The sequence below is a fragment of the Lampetra planeri genome, chromosome 23, assembly GCF_965212315.1.
Source record: "Lampetra planeri chromosome 23, kcLamPlan1.2.h2, whole genome shotgun sequence".
NCBI classification, from domain to species: domain Eukaryota; kingdom Metazoa; phylum Chordata; class Hyperoartia; order Petromyzontiformes; family Petromyzontidae; genus Lampetra; species Lampetra planeri.
Window position 1 is genome coordinate 4,467,299 of NC_136129.1, and position 12,289 is coordinate 4,479,587.

The following is a 12,289-nucleotide window of genomic DNA, read 5'->3' on the forward strand; positions in this document are numbered from 1 at the left end:
CCCATCCCCATCCCACCGTGTGTGTGACCGGGCTGAGTTGAGGCTGCTTTTGTCAAAAGAGACTGCCGTAGACAAACACACACATACACACACACAGACACACACATACTTGGACACACACACACATACGAGACGTACACAAGAGAAGCACCCACATACTCACGAAGACTCGTAGAAAACACACGCGCACACACACACACATACTGAACGCCGTACGTGCACACACACACGCACATGTATCGTGTTGTCATCGGAGCCAGTCGCACGCACTCATATGCCGCTTGAGTGCACCACCACCACCACACAGGCAGGCGCACGCTCGCATCTACACACACACAGCGCCATGCGTACGCACGCACGCACCAGAGCAGCACACACGCACACGTGCATCACGTGCACGTGTTAGACACATAGCAGCAGAGCAGCACACACGCACGCACCATAGCACACACACGCACACGTGTAGCACGTGTTAGACACATAGCAGCAGATCAGCACACACACACACACGCACGCACCATAACACACACACGCACACGTGCATCACGTGCACGTGTTAGACACATAGCAGCAAGCAGCACGCGCCCACACACACGCACCCGAACACACACACACACACACGTGCTAGACAAACACGCACGATAGCACACACACGCACACGTGCACGTATTAGACACATAGCAGCAGGCAGCACACACACACACACACGTGCTAGACACACACGCACCATAGCACACACACGCACACGTGCACGTATTAGACACATAGCAGCAGGCAGCACACACACACACACACGCACTCCCTAACACACACGCACACGTGCATCACGTGCACGTGTTAGACACACAGCACACACACACACGCACCATAACACGCACGCACGCACCATAGCACACACACACCATAGCACACACACACACACACCATAGCACACGCACCATAGCACACACACCATACCACACACACACACACACCATAGCACACACACACCATAGCACACACACACACACACCATAGCACGCACACGCACACACACACACGCACCATAACACGCACGCACCATAGCACACACACACCATAGCACACACACACACACACACCATAGCACGCACACGCACACACACACACGCACCATAACACGCACGCACCATAGCACACACACACACACACCATAGCACACACACACACCATAGCACACACGCACGCACGCACCCCGAGATACGTACGCTGGTGCGTGCACGTCGAGGAATAGCACGTGTGTGCGCGCATGCACCGACACGTCGCGCACGAGGAGGACGACGAGGAGCGCGTGCACGCTCCACTCACGACGCACGCGCATCCACGCGCACGCGCGCCTCGATGCACGCGCGCGCTGTGATATCCGTGCACGCGCGCGCACGTGCGGGAGTACACAGACGTGAGTAGCAACGATGCACTGCACGGTTGTGATACTGCGCGTACATCGAGGCACGGCAGTCCCGTGATACACACACACACAGAGACACACACTCACATGTTGTGTCATACTCATGCAAGCACACAACAGCAGCAGCAGCAGCAACAACACACAACAACAACACACAACAAGACAATCATCTACACACACACGTTCATTCACGTGTTGTGTTATACTCATGCAAGCACACAACAACACACAACAAGACTAACATTTACACACACACACGTTCATTCACATGTTGTGTCATACTCATGCAAGCACACAACAACACACAACAAGACTAACATTTACACACACACACGTTCATTCACGTGTTGTGTTATACTCATGCAAGCACACAACAACAACAACAACACACAACAAGACAATCATTTACACACACACACGTTCATTCACATGTTGTGTCATACTCATGCAAGCACACAACAACAACAACACACAACAAGACAATCATTTACACACACACACACGTTCATTCACATGTTGTGTCATACTCATGCAAGCACACAACAACAACACACAACACACAACAAGACAATCATTTACACACACACACGTTCATTCACATGTTGTGTCATACTCATGCAAGCACACAACAACAACAACACACACAACAAGACAATCATTTACACACACACACGTTCATTCACATGTTGTGTCATACTCATGCAAGCACACAACAACAACAACAACACACAACACACAACAAGACAATCATTTACACACACACACGTTCATTCACATGTTGTGTCATACTCATGCAAGCACACAACAACAACAACACACACAACAAGACAATCATTCACACACACACACACGTTCATTCACATGTTGTGTCATACTCATGCAAGCACACAACAACAACAACACACACAACAAGACAATCATTTACACACACACACGTTCACTTACATGTTGTGTCATACTCATGCAAGCACACAACAACAACAACAACACACAACAAGACAATCATTTACACACACACACGTTCATTCACGTGTTGTGTCATACTCATGCAAGCACACAACAACAACAACAACACACAACAAGACAATCATTTACACACACACACGTTCATTCACGTGTTGTGTCATACTCATGCAAGCACACAACAACAACAACAACACACACAACAAGACAATCATTCACACACACACACGTTCATTCACATGTTGTGTCATACTCATGCAAGCACACAACAACAACAACACACAACAAGACAATCATTCACACACACACACACACGTTCATTCACATGTTGTGTCATACTCATGCAAGCACACAACAACAACAACACACAACAAGACAATCATTCACACACACACACACACGTTCATTCACATGTTGTGTCATACTCATGCAAGCACACAACAACAACAACACACAACAAGAAAATCATTTACACACACACGTTCATTCACGTGTTGTGTTATACTCATGCAAGCACACAACAACAACAACAACACACACAACAAGACAATCATTCACACACACACACACACGTTCACTTACATGTTGTGTCATATTCATACAAGCACACAACAACAACAGCAGAGCAACAACAACACACAACAAGACAAACATTCACACACACACACACGTTCATAAACGTACAGGTTTAGGCTTATATCCGTACAAAGGTAAATATCTCCCGTATAACCTTTTTATTTACAGATTCTTAGGACAAGTGCTGTTAGCGAGCACCTAACACACACATGCACACACGCACAGTCTCATCCCCATACATAATACACAAGCAGTCACATAGCCATGCACACAGACACGCAATTAGAGACACATCACGCAGACAAACACCATCACGTACCCATCACCATACACACACAGACACACATTCCCATCACCACACACACACACACTGACATCCCCATACACACACAGGTAGTCTCATATCCATACCACACATTCACACACAAAGCCTCCTCCAGCCACGCAGACACACACACAGACACAACTACACACCACTCATAGTAAGGTGAGACTGCCGGGATGGTGCTGTTGCCAACAACACGTGTGCTTGCTGCCTGTAGCACATGTGGATTCTGTGAATATTAGAAGCTGTGGTTCTACCACCTGTAGTAGCTGTGGTTCTACCACCTGTAGTAGCTGTGGTTGTACCACCTGTAGTAGCTGTGGTTCTACCTCCTGTAGTAGCTGTGGTTCTACCACCTGTAGTAGCTGTGGTTCTACTACCTGTAGTAGCTGTGGTTCTACCACCTGTAGTAGCTGTGGTTCTACCTCCTGTAGTAGCTGTGGTTCTACCACCTGTAGTAGCTGTGGTTCTACCACCTGTAGTAGCTGTGGTTCTACCACCTGTAGGAGCTGTGGTTCTACCACCTGTAGTAGCTGTGGTTCTACCACCTGTAGTAGCTGTGGTTCTACCTCCTGTAGTAGCTGTGGTTCTACCACCTGTAGTAGCTGTGGTTCTACCACCTGTAGTAGCTGTGGTTCTACCACCTGTAGTAGCTGTGGTTCTACCACCTGTAGTAGCTGTGGTTCTACCACCTGTAGCAGCTGTGGTTCTACCACCTGTAGCAGCTGTGGTTCTACCACATGTAGTAGCTGTGGTTCTACCACCTGTAGTAGCTGTGGTTCTACCACCTGTAGTAGCTGTGGTTCTACTACCTGTAGTAGCTGTGGTTCTACCACCTGTAGTAGCTGTGGTTCTACCTCCTGTAGTAGCTGTGGTTCTACCACCTGTAGTAGCTGTGGTTCTACCATCTGTAGTAGCTGTGGTTCTACCACCTGTAGTAGCTGTGGTTCTACCTCCTGTAGTAGCTGTGGTTCTACCACCTGTAGTAGCTGTGGTTCTACCACCTGTAGTAGCTGTGGTTCTACCTCCTGTAGTAGCTGTGGTTCTACCACCTGTAGTAGCTGTGGTTCTACTACCTGTAGTAGCTGTGGTTCTACCTCATGTAGTAGCTGTGGTTCTACCACCTGTAGTAGCTGTGGTTCTACCACCTGTAGTAGCTGTGGTTCTACCACCTGTAGTAGCTGTGGTTCTACCTCCTGTAGTAGCTGTGGTTCTACCACCTGTAGTAGCTGTGGTTCTACCTCCTGTAGTAGCTGTGGTTCTACCACCTGTAGTAGCTGTGGTTCTGCCACCTGTAGTAGCTGTGGTTCTACCTCCTGTAGTAGCTGTGGTTCTACCTCCTGTAGTAGCTGTGGTTCTACTACCTGTAGTAGCTGTGGTTCTACCACCTGTAGTAGCTGTGGTTCTACCTCCTGTAGTAGCTGTGGTTCTACCTCCTGTAGTAGCTGTGGTTCTACTACCTGTAGTAGCTGTGGTTCTACCACCTGTAGTAGCTGTGGTTCTACCTCCTGTAGTAGCTGTGGTTCTACCTCCTGTAGTAGCTGTGGTTTTACCACCTGTAGTAGCTGTGGTTCTACTACCTGTAGTAGCTGTGGTTCTACCACCTGTAGTAGCTGTGGTTCTACTACCTGTAGTAGCTGTGGTTCTACCACCTGTAGTAGCTGTGGTTCTACCGCCTGTAGTAGCTGTGGTTCTACCACCTGTAGTAGCTGTGGTTCTACCGCCTGTAGTAGCTGTGGTTCTACTACCTGTAGTAGCTGTGGTTCTACTACCTGTAGTAGCTGTGGTTCTACCACCTGTAGTAGCTGTGGTTCTACCACCTGTAGTAGCTGTGGTTCTACCACCTGTAGTAGCTGTGGTTCTACCTCCTGTAGTAGCTGTGGTTCTGCAGCCTGTAGTAGCTGTGGTAGTAGCTGTGGTTCTGCAGCCTGTAGTAGCTGTGGTAAGAGCTGTGGTTCTACTGCCTATAGTAGCTGTGGTAGGAGCTGTGGTTCTACAGCCTATAGTAGCTGTGGTTCTACTGCCTATAGTAGCTGTGGTAGGAGCTGTGGTTCTGCTGCCTGTAGTAGCTGTGGTTCTGCAGCCTGTAGTAGCTGTGGTAGGAGCTGTGGTTCTGCTGCCTGTAGTAGCTGTGGTTCTACTGCCTATAGTAGCTGTGGTAGGAGCTGTGCTTCTACAGCCTGTAGTAGCTGTGGTTCTACTTCCTATAGTAGCTGTGGTTCTGCAGCCTGTAGGAGCTGTGGTTCTACAGCCTGTAGTAGCTGTGGTTCTACAGCCTATAGTAGCTGTGGTTCTACTTCCTATAGTAGCTGTGGTTCTGCAGCCTGTAGGAGCTGTGGTTCTACAGCCTGTAGTAGCTGTGGTAGGAGCTGTGGTTCTGCTACCTATAGTAGCAGTGGTTCTGCAGCCTGTAGTAGCTGTGGTTCTACCACCTGTAGTAGTTGTGGTAGTAGCTGTGGTTCTGCAGCCTGTAGGAGCTGTGCTGGATGTGAATGTCCGTGCTCCCTGCCTTCAGCTGCCCCCGCTGTTGGTGCCGCGTCCCAACCGCTGGCGGGATGAGCGGGGACCTCGACCAGGGAGTTCTGCAGAGATACGCGATCCGCAAGAGACTCGGCAAAGGGGTGAGTGAGTGGTGTCAGTGGCGTGTGTGTGTGTGTGTGGGAGCGGTGGCGCAGTGATTAGCGCGCTGCGCTGCGAACCTGGCGTCCCGAGTTCCAATCGCGCTCGCGGACGGCCACCGACACCGGTGACGATTATCTGAACAGGTGCTGGGCATCCCCTAGGTCGACTCAGCCTCAAATGAGTACCTGGTGCGGTGCGGTGCCGGTGAGTGTGGTGTGTATGTAATTGTTGATTTGTATTGTGATGAGTGATTGTCTTTGTGGAGTGAGTGCGATGTGGGAGTATGTTGTAGTATCTGTACGTGGGGTGATTGCTGTGGTGTCTGTGATTGGTGTGTATGGAGAGGCGACGCAGCGTGATTTGCGGTGCGTGTGTGCGGTGCTAAGGTTTTTATGGTGAGTGTGAGGTCGTGTGGCGTGGTAAGTGTGGTTGCTGGTGTGTACGTGAGTTGTGGTCAGTGTGATGTGGAGAGTGAGCGTGTGGGTAACTCATTCAGTATTTTTTCACAGTACCGGCTGACAGCCCACTGTGATGATATTAATTTTGCACGGGCGATCTTGTGACAGATGCAAACAACACGGGGAGCCACTGCGATGAGATGTCACTGTGTATGTGCAGCGTGATTTGTGGCGGTCTGTGTGTGGGAACTTCATTTGGAGCTTTCGTGACTGCAGGCATTACTCTTTGGTTCTTTCGGTAAAGTCACGTATAAAATGAAAGTAATAAATTCAATACTAGCATACGACGTTTCGATTGCAACACAAGCAATCATCATCAGGTATAAATGAAATAGAAACACAAATCTAGTATACAGTACTTAGAAATGTAATGTATTAATGTATTACATTACATTTCTAAGTATACTAGATTTGCAACACAAGCAATCATCATAAGGTATAAATGAAATAGAAACACAAATCTAGTATACTTAGAAATGTAATGTAATACATAATGTAATACTAGATTTGTGTTTCTATTTCATTTATACCTGATGATGATTGCTTGTGTTGCAATCGAAACGTCGTATGCTAGTATTTAATTTATTATTTTCTTTTTATACGTGACTTTACCGAAAGAACCAAAGAGTAGGTCTGTGTGGGCTTTACTTTACACAACGGCGGTGATACATTTAAAATTACAGATGGTAATGATGATAATGATTAAGTTGCCTTGATAATGATAATGATGATTGTAATGTGGGTGACCTCTACCCCCGCTGCTGCAGATGATGATACTGCTGCTGACTGATGCTGCTTTTGATGATGATGATGCTTTTGCTGTTGATAATGGTGATCCGTATGATGGCGATGCTTTTGCCGGTGTTAATAATGATAGATAATCATGATTATGCTTACAATGGTCATGCAAACATTTTTCATCGTGGTGATGACGTAATAATGATGAAGATATGAACAATTATGACCGTGATACTTTATAAAAACACCTAACCATCGTCAACCTTGATCTATCCACTGCTGAGCGAGATCACTTGAGCTGATCTAATTGCTGTATCTGAAAGTGCATGAAGAAACCTACAGGACCCTATCCTCAACCCAATAACATTCGGCAACCCTGCAGCATTATTTGTATTCAACACTAAGACTTTGGACCGGTTTTGATCATTTAGCCTCATCAGCAGAGCAGAGTCAGGCTCGCGAAAGCACGAACGACCAAAACCAAAGGACGTGATGATGCCAGCAAGAATTGGTCAGTGGATGGATATATATTTGATTACTGCGATAACATTTAAAAAAATAACAATAAAATCAGCTCAACACTTTCTGTTAAAACCCCTGTGTGTGCGCGCGTGTGCCCTTATAAGGGGAACAAATGTATAATTTGTGACGTTTTGGGCATTGTACCTTCTTTATAGCACGTGGCCATATAATGTCGCTGCCATATACAACGAGCTGTGGGAAAAAAACATATCCTGGTGGTCGCTGTGAATGGCTTTGGCATACCTGTCAACCCCTTATCAGTGCCATACCTTATTACAGACCAATTCAGACCGTAGTGGCAGAGGTGTGGACTCGAGTCATGAATTTGATGACTTGCGACTCGACTTGGACTTGCATAACAATGACTTTGTCCCACCTCTGCGTAGTGGTCACCCCGTGCCCCTTGATAAATCTCAAACCTTCATCCTCCAAAGTCCCATCGCAAGGCAGAAACACAACACAAATAGACACACACAAAACAAAAGTGTTGCCCGTATTGCAACGGCTGGACGCCATATGGACCTAAAAACTCAATTTCCCCGGACAAGAATAGGGGCTAATCCGTACGGGTTGACGATGTATTCTTTGGCAAAAAAAGTGTGTCTCCGAGTCCGCTTCTCATTTTGTAGTGTGCACATTTGTTTTATCTCCCCCCACCATGCAAGCTCAGTCAGTAAGTACTTGGGGTCTTCCAGACTTCATTCATCGCAAACCCCCCACGACCACCACGCTGCGTCTGTCAGCGTAGACCAATGTACCCCTTCTCATTTAAATGAAACTCGTTGCACGCCGCACGCGCCGGATGATTGTTAAAGACGTCGCACGCAAAGCATTCGACGTGTTTACTTGCCCCAAAATAATGTTTGGGCTATACGGGGGATATTTAGCTTTGTATTTGTGTTTGTACGTGTCCCGTGTGTGTGTGTGTGTACGCGTCCATGTACACGTATTCAACGCGACACACATGGCGTCAATTGCTTAATCCGTCGCATGGGACGTATTTAACAATCATCGGGCAGCGTGGAAGGAGTTAATTTGAATGGGGAGTAGTATATAGGGAGTGTGGTGCTGGTGGTGGTAGGGTCGCGAGGACCTGGTGTAACCGTTCAATTTTTTGTAAAAAAAAAACATTATTTTGCGAGGCTGCTGCGCTAACAGCGGTGCACAATTAATAAACAACAACGACGACAACAACAGAAAACCACCACACAAGCCCGTCAATAACACCACTTGTGCGTGGCCTTAAAAGGGAACAAAAATTGGCGACGTTTCGTGGGGGAAAAAAAATACAATTCTTCATAGCACATTAATGTTAATGTCTTTTTAAACTACTATTCTTCACACAGATATTGAGATGGAACGATGACATCATCCACGAGACCGCGAGATTTAGCGGCGGCATGGATTGATCGTGGACGATTATGATGATACGATCGTCAAAGGTTTACGAAGATCATAATTAGAATGCGAAACACTTGCATCGGATAACATGGGCTAAGGTTAGCTGACACCGTCTAAGCTGTCGATAAATTCACGTAGATAGGTTCAAAGAAAAGAAAGAAAAAAAAACTACGACGTTTCGATCACAACACAAGCGGTCGTCCTCCTCCTGAACCCATCTATGTGACTTTACCGAAAAACCCCAAAGAATATAAAACAAACCACACGACCTTTTTTTCACACATCCCATTGTTACACTGGTCAACAACAACAAACAATTCTGGCCTGGACTTTTGCAGCTGTTTTAGACTAATTTCAGGGTGCTGATTCCAAATCTGATCTCAGATTTGCTCTATCACATCTCATTTTTATGCTATCGGCTTACCCCATTTTCATTGATTTTACCCGAAATTAACTCTGTCACTTATGATTGCAAGTTGTTGCGAGTCAGTGACTGCTTTAGTGTTAAAATATGGTGCTGTATTTTTAGGATAGTATGTTTATAATATCATTTTACGTAGATATCCAAATTGATTTAATATTTTTCTTCTGCAGTTTTTATTGAAAATGCAATATTTGATATCTCAAAAACCTGATGTGATAGACAAAAACTGATGCCAGATTTGGAATCAGCACCTCAACATTACCTTAAAGCCGTTGGAATACCTTATGCCAGAAAAAGTGTGTTGACCCAGTGTAATTATTCCACGCGGAACTTTTTGGGCGTGCACAATTACCACCGATTGGCAACTGCGTTCAAAACCACCAAACCGTGGACCGGTTTTTGACATTCAGACAGAGAGACAGAGAGGGCACACACAGAGATCGAGAGAGAGAGGGGCAGAGAGACGGGTTTCATTGACCCAGCAGCAGCAGCAGCGGCAGCTGTAGCAGCTTTTGCCCTCCTCGTGTTCCCTATGTCAAGTCTACAGGAGACAGAGAGAGAGAGGGCATTGCAAGCGATGCCCGTATCCGTGGCTGGTGCGGGTTGGGGTGTGGGGGGTTTGCGGTGGTGGTGGTGATGATGATGGTGGGGGGGATACGTGAACAGCGCTTCTGTTTACCTGGCAACGGAGTAAACATTTTTGAGTCGGCGACACGGAAGTTTCGCTCTGAACCTAATGGAGCCAGAGACCCTCTGTTACACTCGGGAGACGTGAAACTGCACACAGCTGACTTTACACACACACAGACACGTACCGTAAATATTGTACAATATACGCGCGCATTAATATATATAAGCACACACATGTATACACACGCAATAGGCAATAAGGTTGCTGCTGCTGCTGCTCTGATGTAATGGTTGTCGAGCTTGACTTGCAATTGAGTAGGCGAGCCGGTTCGATCTCCGGGCGTGGCAGCTTAGAGGCAAGGGCAAGTTTCGATTTAAAGCTTTCGTGACTGCAGGGATTCATCTTCTTGGTTCTTTCGGTAAAGTCACGTAGAAGGAAAATAATAAAATAACAAAAATAAAATATAATAAAATAATTCTCACGACGTTTCGGCCACAACGCAAGCAGCCGTCTTCAGGTGGAGACTCTGCCTTCTCGACAGACCTGTTCTCCACCTGAAGACGGCTGCTTGCGTTGTGGCCGAAACGTCGTGAGAATTATTTTATTGTTTTATTTTTGTTATTTTATTATTTTCCTTCTACGTGACTTTACCGAAAGAACCAAGAAGAAGGGCAAGTTTATTTCGCTCTCTCTCTCTAAATTCCCACCCCACACCGCCACCTGCACTCAGACGTCAATAGGTCTAAAATGTGGGTAACTTACAACTCTTTCGAGGACGTATGGAAAAGTTAAACCTCCTCTAGAGCTCCCTCTAGTGGAAGCCCTTCCGCCAGCAGTGGCACGTGAGAGCGAGCTATTGCAGGGCTGTGCCTTTATCTTGTCCGTACATTCAGACGCATGGTACACGTGCGTTATAGGCACGTGTTATACTGGTAGGAACCTCCTGGTTACACCAGCCCACAGGGGATTATTGTGTCCGTCCGTCGTGCAGGGAGGGGCTGGGTGAGGAGGGGAGGGTGGGGAGGGGCTGGGTGGGGAGGGGTTGGGTGGGGGGGTGGGAAGGGTGGGGCTGGGTGGGGAGGGGCTGGGTGGGGAGGGGCTGGGTGGGGAGGGGAGGGTGGGGAGGCGCTGGGTGGGAACGGTGGGGCTGGGTGGGGGGTGGGAGGGGTGGGGCTGGGTGGGGAGGGGAGGGGCTGGGTGGGGAGGGGCTGGGTGGGGAGGGGAGGGTGGGGAGGCGCTGGGTGGGAACGGTGGGGCTGGGTGGGGGGTGGGAGGGGTGGGGCTGGGTGGGGAGGTGCTGGTCACCCCGTGGTGCCCTTATAAACCTCAACGTTTAACCTACTCACGCCGGCTTGTGCCCGCCCTCACAGTCGGCCATATTTGCGGAATACACCACGCCGCCGTTGACCCTGGCCATTGACCGAGCAACCCAACGTTCCTACCAGCTCCCTCCGCAGCAGGAATGTGTTGGTGATGTGTATTGTGGTATTTCTTTGATGTTTAGTGCAGTCCCGCAGTGTATACTGCAGTATCCAACTCTTATCTACTCTATCTCTCTCTGGCCGCTCTATGTATGTATTATGACAAAGGACCATAGCCCGAAACGTCGCCTATTACAATATCAACTTGTCCACCATTGCCAATGCAGTGCCACCAAATCATTTGGGGGTACGGTGGTGGGTGGGTAGTGGTGTGTGTGGATGGGTGGAGCGGTGGGTCAGTGGTTAGCGCACTACGTTTCTAACCCGGAGTTCTAGGTTCGATTCCCGGCCTGGGACTCCACTAGGTCAGCACAACCCTTAAATGAGTCAGTAGTGGAGAGAAAAAGGCCGCCCGGACGGTGTTGACCACACCACCCCCTCGTGTGCCGTGTCTCCTTCATCGGAGCTACTCGTTATCAGCACTTGCCCCGACAATCCGTGAAGGCTGCACGGGGTATCTTTGTCTCTGTGTACGTATGTTTACGTGCGCATGGACAGACGTTTGAGTGTACAGTATTGTGTGCAATTTCCTAATGGTGTTGTTTTACATTTGGCTCCATACGATAAGCTTCCATTGCAGATTATTAACACATTGGTGTAGTTCATTGCAAATCTATGACTCGGGTCGCCCTTCACAAGGAGAACTCAAAGTTCTACAAAATAACGTCAATCTATCCATCGATAGATCGTGATATGCGTGTAAGTATGTGTGGGCACCACGT

The 12,289-nt window shown here is 47.8% G+C and overlaps 1 protein-coding gene across 3 annotated transcripts in view; it reads left to right on the forward strand.

Annotated features, from left to right (window-relative positions):
* The first annotated feature begins 606 nt into the window (after window positions 1–606).
* Window positions 607–12,289, forward strand: part of LOC144726272 (extracellular signal-regulated kinase 2-like) — a 44,745-nt gene continuing 33,062 nt past the window's right edge. For all 3 annotated transcript variants that reach the window (XM_078604825.1, XM_078604826.1, XM_078604827.1), the window contains exons 1-2: window positions 607–1,417; window positions 5,806–5,911. In XM_078604825.1, coding sequence (XP_078460951.1) covers window positions 5,846–5,911 — 66 coding nt within the window. In that variant the 5' untranslated portion in view covers window positions 607–1,417; window positions 5,806–5,845. The remainder of the gene's footprint in view (window positions 1,418–5,805; window positions 5,912–12,289) is intronic.